Source organism: Anas acuta, chromosome 11, assembly GCF_963932015.1.
Source record: "Anas acuta chromosome 11, bAnaAcu1.1, whole genome shotgun sequence".
NCBI classification, from domain to species: Eukaryota; Metazoa; Chordata; class Aves; order Anseriformes; family Anatidae; genus Anas; species Anas acuta.
In genome coordinates, this window is record NC_088989.1 from 7,814,139 (window position 1) to 7,830,406 (window position 16,268).

Below are 16,268 nucleotides of genomic sequence, written 5' to 3' on the forward strand. Positions count from 1 at the left end.
GGAGTAATAGGAGCTCCCTTGAACGCACCAGCCTTGCTATTTGCCTGTGGTTACAAATCAGCTAATGCAACCAAATTATAGGTGTACATTGACACTGCTGTTTGCAACATCATCACACTGTTTATCAAGCACGAGAAAGTCATAGTTTCTCTGAAACCGTTGCACACTTTATAAATAGTGTGTACTCTGGGGAGCGCGTTTCTTTTTAAACTGGGGAATCATTTTTAGTAAGAGCACGTTTGTAACAATTGTACTGGAACGCTCCCAGTAGCACTCAGCTTTCTGTTTTGTTGAACTCTTCGGAGCCGTGTGTTTCACATTATTATTAGCTTCAGTATTTTAAAAAGTAACTGAAGCATCTTTTTCTACTTCCCTTAACAGAACCAGGATTGCGTTTGAAGTAAAACTGCAAAAAACCAGCCGATCAACAGATTTCCGAGTCCCTCAATCAATATGCACCATGTTTAATGTCATGGTAGATGCCAAAGCTCAGTCAACAAAGCTTTGCAGCATGGAAATGGGCCAAGAGGTAAAAATGCAGGTTCTTCCTTTCACAGCTTTTAAAGGCAATGTAATGAAATTTCCTATCTTGCTCTGTGCTAAGTTAAGAGGCATGTTAGCACTTGTGGATTTAGCCTTCCATATAGAGCGTGCAGATGAATATGCAGGGTGTTGCTCTCAAATAAACCCAATGAATATGAACATTCAGAATCCCAGCCACTTAGGAGAGATTTTTTGCAAGGGCTGTGGTGTGCATAAGGTACCTCTAGAGCTTGTTTAATGGGTGCTGACCACATATATTAAGTCATTAACCACATTTTGGAGCCAGGTGTAGGCAACAGACTTCTTGTGTATGACTGTTTTCTGGAGACAAACACGGAAAACAGAAGTGCCAAGTTGTTGCTGAGATTCTTGTAAGGAAAAGAAAAGACTTACAAAAGTAGATTGAAATTCGACTTCCTCGAATATGGGCTAAAATCAGCAAGCCTGATGATCCTGGCTTTCCAGGTTCTTAATGATTCAAGTTTCCCCACAACAAACCTGGTTTAATTAACCACTGCTGTAGTTTTTCTTCTGAAGCCATAGCTGCAGGTTGAAGTTTCTGTGAATTAGAAAGACACGCTAAATTGGATTTGATTAAATGCATCATAATGATCATTTTGTTATAGTGGCTCAAAGCCAAATTAAATATTCATAAACCAGCCTAGAATAAATTCACAAATACTGTCTGGCTCTCCTATCCTGCTGCTTGTCAGCATTTGCTAGGTAAGCCCTCTCATACACTTTGAGTAGTCAGGTTTTACAGTCAGCCCTTGCAAGTTACTGGTTTCCTTCAGTTATTTACGGTGGCGTTTTGGAGATCAAACCAACTGCAGTATTGTGACAGAGCAAGCTTGTTGCATTCAGAAAATCACCAGGTTAAGTATTAGGATGGCAGGAGGCTGATGTTAGCTCTATCTGTAAATCGTGTGTCCAGGCACTCGCTGCATCTTTCCTTGCTAATGTGTGGTGCTCGGTGGTTCCCGTAGCTTCCTCCAAATTTTAAGCATCGGTCACTGTGCACACAGTTGGGTGGCGAGCACAAGGAGAGCAGGCAGCAGCACAGGCACATCTCAATTGTGCCAGGGCTGAGTGCTCATCTTTGCAAATCTGCCTGGGCTGCTTCAAGGAGGTGTTTGGTACAGCAGCCCTGAGCGAGCGCAGCTCCAGTGGCAAGCAGCACTTGCTGGGGCACGAGGATTTTAACAGATAACTGAACTAATAGAGTTGCAAAGCAGATGTAAATTATCGGTGCATAAGTTACCGTTTAGGGCTGCAGCATTTTATACACCCTCCCTTTTTCTTTTCTTCCTTTTAATGAGTGTTCCTACCTCCCCCTCCATTCGCTCATGCCATGAGATGCTCAGCCTGGGGGCTGGGGGGTCATGGTACAGGAGCAGAGCTCTCCCTACAGCCAGAAGGACAGAATGCCACCCCAACTCTTCCAGTCCTGGTGGAAACGATGGCACAGATCGACAGCAGACAGATGAGAGACAGGGTTTGAGGCAGGGATGTGAGGCAGGGATGCTCCTTACCATCAGGAGCCCCCATCAGAGCCGCAGCCAGCAGCCCGTGTCCCCAGGGCTGCTGCACACCTTGCACCCCTTCCCCCAGCACCATCCGCAGCCACGCTCCCGCAAGGCGAGGTCCCTTTGCAGGGAGTTCAAAAGAAGCAAAAAGGGCTAAAATTGTCCGCGGCGCCGTTCCCACATCACAGTTTGCCCAGACCGTGCCAAGGATGACATTCTGATGGGAAATGAGCCCCTGATTTTTCTCCCTGTCAGTGCTGTACGTGGGCAAAGACAAACTTGGCGCATCATCTGACCTCGCTCCCGGGGACTCCCTCCCACCCCACGGCCTTTCTCCGAAGCCTACCTTCGGCTCCACGCACTTCAGCAGACACTTGAATGCATTTTGAGAGCAGTACCCTGTGAAACAAACACCCATCATTTCATTTCCATTTCGTTGTCTCTAAAGGCAGCTGTTAAAACATTTGGTAAACATACTTTACCATCTTAAATATTTATTTTTCCTCTGAATTTTTAATACATCTAAGGGGATAAATGTATGTATTAAATGTTTCTCAGTTGGTCTAGTATGTTTCTATTTAATATCTAAGGTCAGATGGTCCTTAGAGAAATACAACGTACACACAATCTGTTACATGACAAGGCAAGATACTCATCACATAAAGTCAAGTTGAATCATTGTAGTGCACTGATTAGGGATTGTAATAATCGAGCTAATAGAAAGCTGTGATGAACTCCACCAGCAGCGGTTGCTGCGCCGAGCGAAGCAACCCGGCTCCGCGATCTTTAACCCCGGGTGTTTTCCGAGGGGACGCAGAGGCAGCTGCTAGAACCGCCAGTTTTGGAGCCAGCCAGCTCTGAATGCCCCCCCAAGCACCATTTTTCACCCTGCTGTCCTCCCAGCCCCATCCTAGCAGGGACTGCTTTTCACCAGGGCAAGGAGCTGGGGCCGCCCAGGCCATACCCCGCAGGGTCCCCAGCCCCGGGGCTGCCCCAGGGGTTTTGCACCCTGGTGGGAAGGTGCAGTCAGAGCCCTGCAGACACCACCATGGTGCTTGCACAGGGCCTCTCCTGCTCTCAGAGATGCTTGCTTATTCCATCAGTGCCCTTACTTGCTTTTTAAACAAGCTTTTAAGTGAAAACGCATTGGTGAAGGCGTTTCATGCTCTGTTTTGCATGTACCCAGCTATTTTTGTGTAAAACTCATGATTTATCCAATGTAAAAACCCCAGTTGGCAATGCCCTCTAATGAATTAAGCATTCTTTTGGAGGAAAATATGAAACTTGATATTGAGTCAGGGGAATTTTGCTCTGGATTCCATAAATTGTTCTTTACAATGGGCAACCATCTCCAAAAGTGCGTGCGCTGCCAGGCCGTCCTGGCTATGCAGCCACCTCGCAGCCCTCTCCCATCCCTCCTGCGTTTCTCTCCTCCATCCCGGAGCCCCAGCAGCCCCTCAGCTGCCCTGCTTTTTTCTTCCTCTCCTCCTCGTCTTCCCAATCTGCCTGCCCGCTGCCTGCTTCCCAGGGAAGGGAATCAGCCAAGTCCAAGGTCTCCCACACGCACAGCAATGTAGCTGCAGAAGGAAAACCCCATGGGAACGACAACCCCAATGTGTGCAGCTCCTTCATCATCTTCCTTAGGAGGTGCTGGCCGTGTGTGCTGAGGACGTTGGTGGCTTCCCCCATATCCAGCAGTTACCCATCCTTTTCACCCGGGGGCCACATCTCCCGCTGTGCCAGGGCAATCTGGAAGCTGATGAGGCCTGACCCTACATTAAAGAGCTCAGCCACAAACAACTGGGGTTGCTGCAAGGCGCTCGTATACGTCTGGACCTGCAGAGCAGGACATGGAAAGGGGATCTCCAAAAGCAAACATTGTTGGTTTGCATGCCTGGCCAGAGGGACTCCTGTCCTGCCCCATGGGGACGTGGGGGCAGCACCACATGCCCCTGCCCTGCTGTAGGACCCACCTGGCTCCTTCCCCTTCAGAGTGAGAGAAAGCCTCAGGGGTCTGCCAGCAGGTAGCTAACATCCTGCCCCTTCCCCATGTTCCTTGCTGCACATACTACAGGCAGCCAGCTCTGACGTTACAGTGAGAGGAGGTTTTGATCACGTTTCATTTCCCCCTGCTTATTGTTTCTGTGCGTGATGCTGTTGTTATCATAGCCACATTTAAAAGGTCCCCCCTTTTCTTTAAGATTTTGTTTTATTTATTGTTTATCTTCATATTTTCTTTTTCCTGTCTTTCGCACTTTCCTCTTTATTTCTGTCCCCAATCATCTGAAAAGTTTGCTAAAGAGTGGGTAAGTGTGTCCGACTTTTTTTTCTTTGTTCCTAATTCCTGTGTTAATGTGCTGTTGTCATAGGAAAAAAAAAAAGAAACCAGAGAGCAGCTCAGACTGCTGATCAGACACCGAGACCAACGTCTAGCATTTGTAAAGCCCTCGCAGTCTTCGTTCCCAAAGTCTGATTAGTATTTAAAGCAGATTTGTCTCTTTCAATGTGATTTGATGTTAACATTTTAAAACAATATTAATGCCAAGTGGTAATGAATATAGTGACTAGCACCAGTGCTTGAAATGTTTGACTGAAAAATCAAATGTTTTGTGTTGGAAAGCAGTCATAATCAGTATTTTCTCAGTCCATTGAAAATAAGAATATACTGTATGTTTTCACTAATTAAATCTTGTATTGGAAACAGGTCTTTTCTAAATTAGTAGAAGACTGTATTTTAGTACCTATTCTAGCCATATTGCAGCTGATTGCATCAGAGCTCCCAAGCTAAGGAGGGTTTGGCATGTGCAGAGACTGGGTTGCAGACAGAAGCGATGCTGCTGCTGCAGGCAGCGGCGGTGCTCAGCGGTGCTGAGCGCGTGCCGTGGTGCCTGCTAACGCGCAGGGCTCGGGGCTGTGCTGGCTGCCATCTTCTGCACAAGGAAAAAGACCGATCCGAGTCTGCTGGGTTTCTTTAAGATCTTTTTTATAGCCACTGAGCAAAGCATTTGAACACGTGCTTAATTTTAACCGTGTGCCCGCCAAACTCGATGCGTAACGCACCTCTGGGTGCTCTGCTGAAGCAGACTGGAAGTGCAGAGCGCCTTCCCCAGGGGTTCAGCCCACTGCAAACTCCCCCGGTGCAGAAAATGCTCTCTGCTCCCTTTCCGAAGGGCTGTGTGTTTTATGGTGCCCTAGGCAAGGGATGGGGAAGCAAAAGCACTTGAGGATCTGTAGCATCCTGGGGCTTGCTCTCAGGCGTGGCAAAAGCCTCCCCTCCGGTGTGTGGCTGTGGCTCCTGGAGCTGCAAGCACGCAGAAGAAGGGCAGGGTTTGCCCACGCTCCACCAACTGATGGAGGATTCTCCCGAATTCGAGGGCTCTCCTGTGAGTGTAAGTAATCGCCAGCCACTGTGGTGGAGCACACAGTAACGAGCTGCGTAATTCTTCAGATTAATACTATTGCACAGCGTAGTTTGCCAAGAGAAGAGGCTGACAACCGTAGAGCTCTCGCCTGTGATCAATGCTAATATTTTCCTCCGCCTCTCCTTTTATTTTTCTTTAGCACCAGTACCATTCAAAAATAGACGAACTAATTGAGGAAACCGTCAAAGAAATGATAACACTCCTAGTGGCAAAGGTAACCTTCAGCTTCAGGTGAAGTGATTCACTGTTAACATTGCTTTTTTAATACGTGCGTTTCCATTAAAATGTGACACATTAAGATGGTGAATTGGCTTCTCGTTTCTCACAGGAAAGATCATACATCCCCCCGTTCTTTCATGGTGACTCTTTGATGATTAGGAACTGCATGCGATGCAGTATGCTGTTAGCAGGATTGACATACTGGGCCAGAAGTGGTTCTGAGGAACGGGGTTTATGCTTGTGGGGTACAACCCCGTGGCCAGCATCACCCCGCTGCAGTGGGGTGGCACTACAAAGCGCGGCTGCGTAGATGTTGGGGTGGCACTCAGAGGTGGTCACCCCTCCTACGCCGAAGGTTGCGCGGACAAAATAGCTTGTCTTGCTCAAGATCACCATATGCTCGTCTTAAGAAATTAATTTAGAGGCGACAGTAGTGGGAAGTACATTCCCAAATGTCAGGTTTAATTGTTTGGAAATTGTTGTGTGTTTTTTTTTTATCAGACTCAGCTCCTCTAGTTCAGCTGCCAGCATTTCCCAAGGGGTGTTGTGTAGGTCTGGTGTGTTGTGCTAAAACACGGGGAGCTGGGAGGTAGGGAGAAGGATGGTGGGGTGTTTTTTCCTATAGTTTCAAACTTTCTGAGAACAAGTCATCCCTATTATACAGTGGAGACCTTTAAACATACTCTGCCAACATATGCCAGTTCAATTCTTCTGCGAGAATACCCAGCGAGCTGCGTGCTTGACACTGCATGCTGGAGCAAGGACCACCGGCTTCCCCCACTGGAGGGGCCGTGCTGGCTCCCACACCCCCTGCACCCACCTCCCGACCCCAGCATCACCCCAGACTCCGAGGGCACTGCACCCCATAGCACCCAAAAGGCAGTGCTCCTTTCTCCCCACTCCGCAGCCTGCTGGGTGCACATTGTCCCTTCCTCTGGCAATGCAGAGAGCTCCACTTCCCTGAAGCCAAGGCTGGTTTTTATACCCTTGTTCAATTACTAAAAATAATTGCAGTGTTTTTTGTGTTCATAGTTTGTCACCATTTTGGAAGGAGTCCTGGCCAAACTGTCTAGATACGATGAAGGAACTTTGTTTTCTTCTTTCCTGTCATTTACTGTAAGTACAGACCATATCTTCCTTTCTTTTTTTTTTTTTTCTTTTTTCTTTTTTTTTCTGAATTATAATCTCCTGCTCTCCCAGGACTAGAGAAGCTACATAATAATAATAATTCTGCTATTCTATGATATTTGGACACTGTAACCCCCACACAAACAAGCAAACACCCTGCTTACAGATGCACAGTACTCAGACACCAAGGAAGAATAGGCTATCGTATTGTAGCACGGTGTAAAGCTGTGGTCAGTCATCACTCAGGCTGGTGGAGTTTATCCTACTGAGGAAGCATATGAAGCTGAAGAAAAAATACTACACTCCCATCCAATTCCAACTCCAAATCCAATTCCCCTAGTTTAGCAATCTGAGCTGTATTCCAGAAAATATTCCTGACAGTTTCTTAGGACAAACACGCAGCAGCTGATTTCCAGAGGCCTTCTGAAAATGAATGCCCCAGAATTTACCAGAGCACCTGGTTGCAGGCCCAACTTCTTTCATCTGGGCTCACAAAGAGTTGAGCACCCAAATGCATGGGTCTGGGGTTGCTTGGAAAGCTGCATTAAAACCCTCGTTGACTGGCCTGGCCTCACACGTGCAGCCTTGTCGTGTGCTCACTCATTCAGAGCCCAGGCAGGAGGCAGAAGGCGCTGCTCTGCAAGCTCCAAGGGCTTTCCAAAACCCCTCTCAGGAGTTCTCGTACCTCCTTGTAGTTTTCTGTTGTTCTTGGGCTGCTCTTGGCTGCTTTCTGATGGGTGTGAGGCAGTTCTGTAGCATCCTTTTGGAAGCAGGGGTGGTGAAGATAGACGTCAGAAGACTTTCCAGCCGAGGCAAGAAACTTTGTGCACAGGCTCTGGCTGTGTACCTGCTCTGCCACGGGTGCTGGGTTCCAGCTAAACACCCCAGATGCTCAGCTGTGCTGGAGGCACTTTGTTCCCAGAACAAGAGGCAGGGGAGGGATCCCACACAAACCCACAGCACAGCCCCTCTGCAGGATAACCCCAGCATTGCCACATGGGCGTTTGGGGCAGGCCTTGTGGTGGCTGCCATGGGGAGTTAGGAGGTGCCCGAGTGCCAGCAGCGGGGGACGTGGAGGTGGCAGCTTTTCAGGCATTGGAAATACCAGCATCAGCCCGGGCAGGCAGTGATGTGCAACCCTTCCTTCTCGGTGAAGCCAAGCTGTTCCTCAGCTGCTGCTGCGCTGCTCCCACTGTGTCCTGCTGTTTACACGGCCCCATGCTGCTCCCTTCAATTGCCAACCTCGTGTCAGGCTCTGAGCACCCCTGAGGAGGCAGCACCTGGGTGCATGGGGGTCACTCATCCTCCCTCTTGGGCACGGTATTTACCACATTCTCCTGCTTGGGTGAGCTGTAGGGTGCCCTGCCCTCTCTGCACAGTGCTGAGCCCTCACCCCTGCAAGAGGCCGTGGCACACTGCAGAGGAGCAGGGCTGCTGCTTGCCAGGCAAGGGACATCTCTTGCTTGGTCCCAGTGTTTGCTGGGAGGGCAGCTGGGATGCACTGGGCAGGAGGAGGCTGAGAAACAGCCCCAAAAAACATTCAGTGCCGGGCTTAGAAAGCCTCTGCTGAGCAGCACCGTTCCCTGCAGGAGTAATGCGACTCGCTGTGTTTAGTCTTTGCAGCGATAAATAGAGAAATTCTCTCTTGTTACAGCATGCTTGCACCACCTCCCACGTTTTCCCCGTCTGAACAAATACAACAAAGTGTTATGGTCCAAGCCTCCGAGATCTAGAAAGCATTAGTCTCCCACCCCCTTCTACCGACTTCTTTCATCGCATGTTTTCCAGGCTCTCGGCAAGTGACATGTAATCGGGGGTCTTGTGACAGACAGTTTTATCACCTAGTAGGCTATCCTCATTTCCAATTCCTGCCTCGAAATTCGAGATAAAATTAATGCATCTGTTGTCCTAATAAATTCTCACTAGCCACTTCTCCTTGCAGAGCACTTTGGGAGGAAAATACCCTTCTAAATTTGGCCAGACTTTTTTTTTTTTTTTTTCTGTTTGTTGCTACATTTAAGTGCATCTCAGCAGCAGCAGCCCAGGCCCTGGATGGGTGTCTGCATGTGAAGCTCCACTGAGTCACAGGAATGACAGCTGCTAAAATTCCCTTTAATCTGGATGGCCTCTGTAGGCGGAGAATTACACCTACGGTAATTAAAACTAAAGACTGCATATTACCCGAGGGAGACAGAAGTAAAAGATCTTATTTTTGTTCTGCACGAAATTTGTATGGTAAACTGAGACGTTTCATGGCAAAGTCACATAATTTGTGAAAAACGGCAGCCTAGCAAAAATCACACAACATCCGGCAGTTTGGAAATTTCACTGAATGTAGCCAAATCTGAGTTTAAAGAAAAACAAGTAATTATTCTGATTAAAGGGGAGTGGGCAGGAGAAGAAGCTCAGTTTTTTTGTGGGTGGAGTGGGGGGAGATGGCAGGAAGTTGCCTGAGTTATTCTTGTTGCCTGGTGGCTTGGGGGAAGAAGAGGCAGTGGCACCGAGCTGGACCCAAAGCGCTCGGGTTCCTGGTTTCCCCTGCAAGAACTGGGCAAGTGAGGGTCCAGCCGTGGTGTTTGCACACTGATGCTTGAGGACGCCTGCTGTGGGCTGTGTGGCTTGCCCTGATCGTGGTCCTGGACTTGAGGTGCTGAGGCTGCAGAGCTTCAGTGCTCTCAGTGCTGTCCGGGAGGGAAGGAGCTCCTTCCTTCGGGGGCAGCGGGTGCAGAGCTGGCACCGCTGGCCGGGCTCCTTCATGCAGGGAGGACAGGGCTGCTCTGCCCCCACTTTGCAGGAGCAAGGACAGCACTTCAATGCCTGGCGAGGAGTTTTGAGGATAAATGCAGCACCAGGGTGAGGCATCCAGCCAGCTGGGCACAGGGGTACCTGGAGGCGAGACGAGCGCCGCTTCTTCATGGGGAGCTGAGGCTCGGCATCGATTTTGTCATTTGCTTCTTGAACGTGTGTCTGGGGACCTGCCCCGTCCCCCTGTGGCCCCTTGTGCCCACAGGCAGCACCACGCCGCCCTCCTGCCCTCCCCTCTGCTCCTCCAGCCCGGGCGCTGCGAACGCTCGCAGCGTTCACCTCGGCAATTACCACCAGTCTGGTCTTTTGTATCGCCTCATTGTGCTTAATTATGCACCCCCCACACACACCATATGAGTACTTCCACCCACTCTCACATTCTGTCTCACACATACATTCATTCTCTCATTCGGGACACATAATTTATTCATCCCAAGATGCAACTGTGTGCGTGTTATATTTAGGCTGTTTTAATGGTAGCTTTAGAAATATTTAAAAGCAGGTGAGCTTTTACACCCAAACAAAGATGGCCGGCAACGCTTACCCTAATTAAAAGCAGAAGCGTTGTGGAAAATCCCAGCCGTACACTTTCTAGACACGGTGCCTTCTGCTGCAGTGGTAAAAGGGTCTCTCTGGCCAGCTGGGAGCTGCTCAGTTGGAAAAGTTGGACCTGGCGGCAGGGCCGCCTGCCTCCGTGCCAGGCAGCGGGCTCTGCCCCGGGGCAAAGCAGAGACCACATAAATTCGGGGGTTATGGGCTTGTGAGGACACACGGTGTGCTGTGCCCACCCTGGTACCCTCCCGAAAATAACATCTTTAAGCCAAGATGAGCACAGGTGCCCTGAGCCCATCACCGGTGCCAGCCCTCAAAGGGAAGCGTGGTCCTTAGGGAGCTTGGTAGGGCCGTCCCCGTGGTCCTTGGCCCCCAGGGGACAGACACGGGCTGCCGGGGCGACACGTGGCGTTAGGTGGGGAAGGAGGCCTCCGAAGCAAGCAGCGATGTCTCCTGACGAGCCCCGTCTTCCCCCGCTCGCTTAAGGAGAAGAGGGAGAAGCGCAACTCCCACACTATCATCTGTTGCTATTAGAGCCTGAGCGGCAGCAAAGTTACCTCTCCAAAACAACAACAAAAATACCACCCTTGCTTGTTCTTTTAGATGGGAAACGTACTTTTTGTCGCCCTTTTTGCCCCACTCAGCAGCATGTTGCCCTGGGTCCGGGTGCAGAAGCTGCTGCTGATGTTTAAAGGAAAAGCCTGAAAGTGTACTGACGGTGGAAACTCTGTTCTTCTTCCTTTTACAGGTGAAGGCTGCTTCCAAATACGTGGATGTACCCGTAAGCGCAATTTAAACAACTTCTGTCATAGTAATTTGCTTCGTGGTTTGTTTTATGGCATGTGTAGCAACCCACATTATGCATTAACAGCCAAGATTGAACCGTGGGCCCTCGCACTTCTAACATTTGAACTGGAAAGAATGTCTCCATGACGCTAATAATCAGCACTTACCCTCTTGCGGAGACCTACGAGGCTCTTAAGGCAATAATTTGCAGATGGTGTCAAAAAAAGTACCACATTTATGCAATTGGCTTGAATCACATCAAAAAAAAAAAAAAAAAGGAAAAAAACAGGAGCAGTTCATTCTGTTAATTCTTCATTTGGACTTGTACAAATACAGAATAATTTCCAAACAAAAAGGTCCAGACATGTTAGAACTGAGCCAACACACATCTAACACATTAGCTAATCTATTTTATTTTTGTTCTTCTAATTGTTGGTTTATTTTACTCTCTCAGAAAAATGACTTTTTCATTACTTTCGGGAAATGGCGATGAGTTAGCAACATGTGTTTGGGAAATTGTTAATGAAATTTTTCCCCTTTTTTTTCTCTAATTGGTATAGGAAAATTGTACATCGTCTCCTCTAATTAGACCTTGATTCACAGAGAAAAGAGCCCTTAATGTCCTTAGACAGAGCACTTAACTTGCCAGAAATTTACAGTTAAATGGAGTTGAAATGTAATATGTGAGTGTTGGATGGAATAGGGAGTTACTGTTACAGTTACGGGCAGAGAGGCAATTACAAATAAATTACAAATAAAAAAGAGTAGTCCTTAATATCCCACACCGAATCCTGCATTCAGATAGTCTGGGCAATTTAAATGGAGAGTAGCTGAGTTGTATCTGGTGACCTGTACGTGTAATGTACAGGCGTTTAATGCGGATGCAATTGGTCGGCATGTTCCCACATGACAGCCTGACAAATGTATTGGACATCATGGACCGCGTCATCTGCGCTCCGTGTTTCCATCCCTTTATCCCACAACAGACTTTTCCCACAAAATACCTTTAGTCCAGCCTGGGGAAGGCAAACTCTTGAAAAGTGAGAGGTGTTGTTTGCTTTGAAATATCCCAGTGCAGAGATATCTCTGAGCAGCACAAACAAGTTACTGAGAGCATTAGAGAGGGAGGCTCAGAGTTCATTTTTCACCCTAGCAAAACATGGAGAGCCTTTAGGTGAATTTCCTGGTCGTGTGAGTGACTTTAAAATATTTCGTCAGCAGGAGCCTGAGCACAGAACAGCTATTTTAAGGAACTTTTGTGCCAAACGTGGCCTCCTCTGATGTATCTATCGCAGGAGACGATGCCAAATCCATGTGGCCCCTCTCGCACTGACAGCGCCTTTCAGCCGCTCGCTCTCCTGAATTTTTATGCTGCTTTTAACGAAATCAGCAGCTGGCCCCACACAACTCCCAGGCTTTTGCTAGAGGCCACCCCACGGCCGGCAAGCTGTGTCACACTGCTTTGGGTTCCCGTTTTAGAGGAAAGAGGGGAAACGGTGTGGCTGAGCAGATGCCCACCGGCTAAATCCAATTCCCCAGGCACTCCTGCGATTGCCTGCCACAAAGCAATCCCTTCACTGCCACCTCGCAATGGGCACGATCAGCGTGCTGAAAATTGCTTGAAAGTGTAACACTTGACTACTGCCACATTTGTGTTGTCCTCATTGTTTTTCAAATTAATACCTTGTCATTGTTTCAGTAGGTGTTAAGAAATGTTACTAGCTTCCCAAGGGCCAAGCACTGGCCCTTTGCTTGATAATTGTTTGCTTTGTATTAAAAAACTCCCTTCCTACTGCTTTCCAAACTGTCCTCATTTTCACCCTGGAAATTACACAGATGTGTTAACTAACTTCAATTTGCAGCGGCTGACAATCGTATCTTGCAGAGAAACGATAACTCTGTGATCTGAGGTAAATCACAGTAATGGAAACTAATGACACTAGTTATTAACAAACTTACAACGTGCCATGGAAATTTAAGATTTTGTGGCAGCTCTTGTAATGACTCCTGTTACAGTATTTTAATGGGTTTCCTTTGAGGTAAGTTGGATTTCAATGTAACAGGCGATACGAACTCGAACAGGAATTGTTTTTAAGTGTTTTCCCCGCAGCCTGCCTCAGTTCCCACTTTCCGTGTAGAAATGCTGCTATCCCCTGGATCTTGCAGAGCTGAATTCCTGGCATTTAGCAGTGCCCTGACCATTGCTGTAGACGTAACTCCCTGACATTTACCCAATTTCTCCCTAAGAGCAGCAGTGTGAGCTGAAGGCAGGGTCCGAGCAGGCGAAGCGGTGGGATTTTGGCATGCCTCCTGCAGCGCCAGCTGCTTGCTGCTCACATCCCCACACCTCGGGAGAAAAAATGCAAGGGCAGCTCCGGGCTTTCTGCCTTCAGAACCCAGAGGGCTCGCGTGTGGCAGGTGCCAGGAGCAAGCAGCAGATCCGCAGCCCGGCTGTTGGGCTGATTAGGTCAGCGGCACCGAGCGTAGCAGGAGAGCTTCTTGGCATCAGCGTGGTGAGGGAGAGCTGTGCTCTGACTGCTGCACTCTAGGCAAAAGAAGAGATGGAGACAGTGTCTCTGCGTGGTCCTGTGCTGGGCACAGGGCTGTGCGGGGCACACCGTGTCCGTTCTCACCACGGCAGGTAAGGAAGGGGTGAATTGCACGAGGGCGGCAGGAAAGAGACGGAGGAAAAGGAGAAGCAGCGCTGAGGGTACACGGAGGAGCTGCTCCTGTAGCATATTCACGTTTCTCTCTCTCTCTTCTTCTTCTCTCCCCCATGCAGAAGCCGGGGATGGATGTTGCTGATGCCTATGTGACATTTGTCCGCCACTCTCAGGATGTCCTGCGTGATAAGGTCAATGAGGAGATGTATATAGAAAGGTTATTTGATGTAAGTAAATGCCTTCTCCTCCTTGGACACCAAGCAGGAGAGACCCAAAATGTGACAAAATAAGACAGGAGGATAAGTCACATTTTGAGAAAATTTATTGGTTTTAGCTTTAAAAAATAAATAAATCTTTCCTTTCTTTCTGACTAAGGCTCGTATCTGCTCTCTGCCTGCTTTAAATCTCTACTCTAGTGTACTGTGTCTTGGTCTGTCTGTGCGTGGATTTCAAGGGAACAGCATCTTCTAAGAGAGCCCTCACTATGTTTAAGCTTGTGGAAAATCTCTCGTTAACAACACATCTTGGTCATTGTTCTCGTTGTTAAAATCTGAGCCAGTTTTCTGGCGGATGCATTTGCTGAGGACCATCTCCTCTGCACATTTTGCAATGTTTGTCACTGACAAGCACTCCAAAGCTGACAGCAAATTAAAGCGTAGTAAATTTAAAAAACTAACCAAAACAGAGCTGGTTAGGAGTGGACTTTCACATTTCCAGAGGTCCATGCGATGGTGCCTGACACCAAAGGTCAAGTTCAAACATGGTCTCCTTGGTGAAAATGGCATGGCAGGAGGCTGACCTAAAGGTCCAAAGTTATTTTTGTTGGCATGAAATAAATGAATTGGACTCTAGGAGAACAGTGACCTGTGTTGCCCGTTTGTTTTGGATTTGGATGCATGTTAACCAGTATATCTGTTTCTGCTGCTCTTGTTGTGTTACAGCCTTTCTGTCCTTGTAGCTGTTCTGTAGCCAAGGTTTTCTGCTAATGGCCAGCCTGTAGCATTAGTGTCTCAGTCTCTCTTAGGGTATCTGTCCATATAGCGATTTCTGTTCGAAGCAGCTTCTGTTCCCACTCTCCTTCCTTTCATCTCTCGGCAGTGCCATCTCCAGCTCCCGGCTCTGGCACTGTAACAATCTGACTCGCTTTCTCTACTCGCTCGTTTGCTTCCTCAGTGTGTAGGGAAAGCTGCTTTCCTTCCAATCAACCTCCTCTTTTACTCAAAACCTCTCTTTCTGCGCATCCCCTTTCCCTCGGAAACCTCTTCCTCCTTCTTAATTCCCACTCTTTCTTTTCCCCGCACCCTATCGGATTAAAATGGAACTTATCTCTCATGTCAAATGTTTTATCACATTATATCAAGTGGCATGAATTAGAGTCAAATAATCTTACTGTGTACATCTACTAGCATGACCCATATCCACTGAGAACGCCTCATTCATGCACGGAGCACGCCGCTGCCTCCCCGGGCCCCTCTCGGGAGAGTTCGCAGCGCTGAGCACCAGCCGCACATCACCCATCGAGCAGGCACGGGGAGGAACAAAAACCAAAAAAAAAAAAAAAAAATCAAAACAAAACACAAAACAAAAGACTGTCGCTTCCATCTGCAGCGGGCCTGCGAGTGCACTGCTCGTTTGTGGGGAAATTTATTCCGCGAGCAGTTCGATTTCCAGAGCTCATCTGGACTGTTCTTTTCAATGCCCACACTGCCTTTTCCCTCATCGGTTTCCTGTGATTCACAGTTGGTGTGTTTATACCCTTTGGGCCATTATTGCCGATTTTCCAAAAGCTGTAATTAGCGCAAATATTGGTTTCAGTTTGATCAGTCCTTAGTTTTACCAAGGCGTGTTTTAAGCAAATTAACGGTTGACAACAACAAAAAAAAGAGCAGCTACCTTGGTGGAAAGCGAAAAGTGCAAAATCTTTCCTTCCCTCCCTGCTGCCCACAAATTTCCCTGGAGTGAGACAAGGCAAGGTGGGACCCGGTGCTGCCAGCCTCCCTCTTTGCAGGTGTTTTGCCCACAAAGTGTGCTCCCTCGAGCAGGGCAGGCTGGGGGCCCTTGGCTTGTAGGAGGGAGGGGGATGCAGCCAAGGAGCCCTCAAGCTCTGTTGGTCTCCTTTCCCAACGGGGTTTTAGGCACCAGCTATCTTTTGAATAAGAAAAAGCAGAGCAGTGGCCAAAAATGCTATTTAGGATGCTGAATTAGACTTGTGTCGGGGTTGTTCTCGCTCCTTCCTGCGTAGCTGCAGAGCAATCCTCTTAGCTGAGGAGTTTCTCCAGGCGATGAGATTATTGGCACTTCGGAGGGCACCTCCCCAGCTGGCATAGTGCAGCGGTGCTGCTTACCCCAGCCAGGAGGTCAGTCCTGTCGGGATGTCCTCTGGCAAGGTGTGCTCCAGCGGCAGGTAAACAGCTCCAGGCAGCTCCCCTGGTCACAGCGTAGGGCTAAATCACCTTTCCGTGCCCTCTGGGAAAGACTTCTGATTTTTTTTTAGCTTAGAGTAGTGGAAGGGCAGCGTTGTGCAGGGTGAGGTTGCCTCTTGTGTGCTCAATGGGGTTTGCAGTCCCGGGTTATTCCCGATCCCCCATGTCCCTCCGCAGCCCTGCTCAGCATTTCCATTCATT

At 48.5% G+C, this 16,268-nt stretch overlaps 1 protein-coding gene across 8 annotated transcripts in view; it reads left to right on the forward strand.

The window, feature by feature from the left end:
* CADPS (calcium dependent secretion activator) overlaps positions 1 to 16,268 on the forward strand; it is a 196,737-nt gene that overhangs the window by 163,495 nt on the left and 16,974 nt on the right. For all 8 annotated transcript variants that reach the window (XM_068693992.1, XM_068693991.1, XM_068693997.1 and 5 more), the window contains 5 exons: positions 382 to 529; positions 5,631 to 5,705; positions 6,743 to 6,826; positions 10,944 to 10,976; positions 13,764 to 13,871. In XM_068693992.1, coding sequence (XP_068550093.1) covers positions 382 to 529; positions 5,631 to 5,705; positions 6,743 to 6,826; positions 10,944 to 10,976; positions 13,764 to 13,871 — 448 coding nt within the window. The remainder of the gene's footprint in view (positions 1 to 381; positions 530 to 5,630; positions 5,706 to 6,742; positions 6,827 to 10,943; positions 10,977 to 13,763; positions 13,872 to 16,268) is intronic.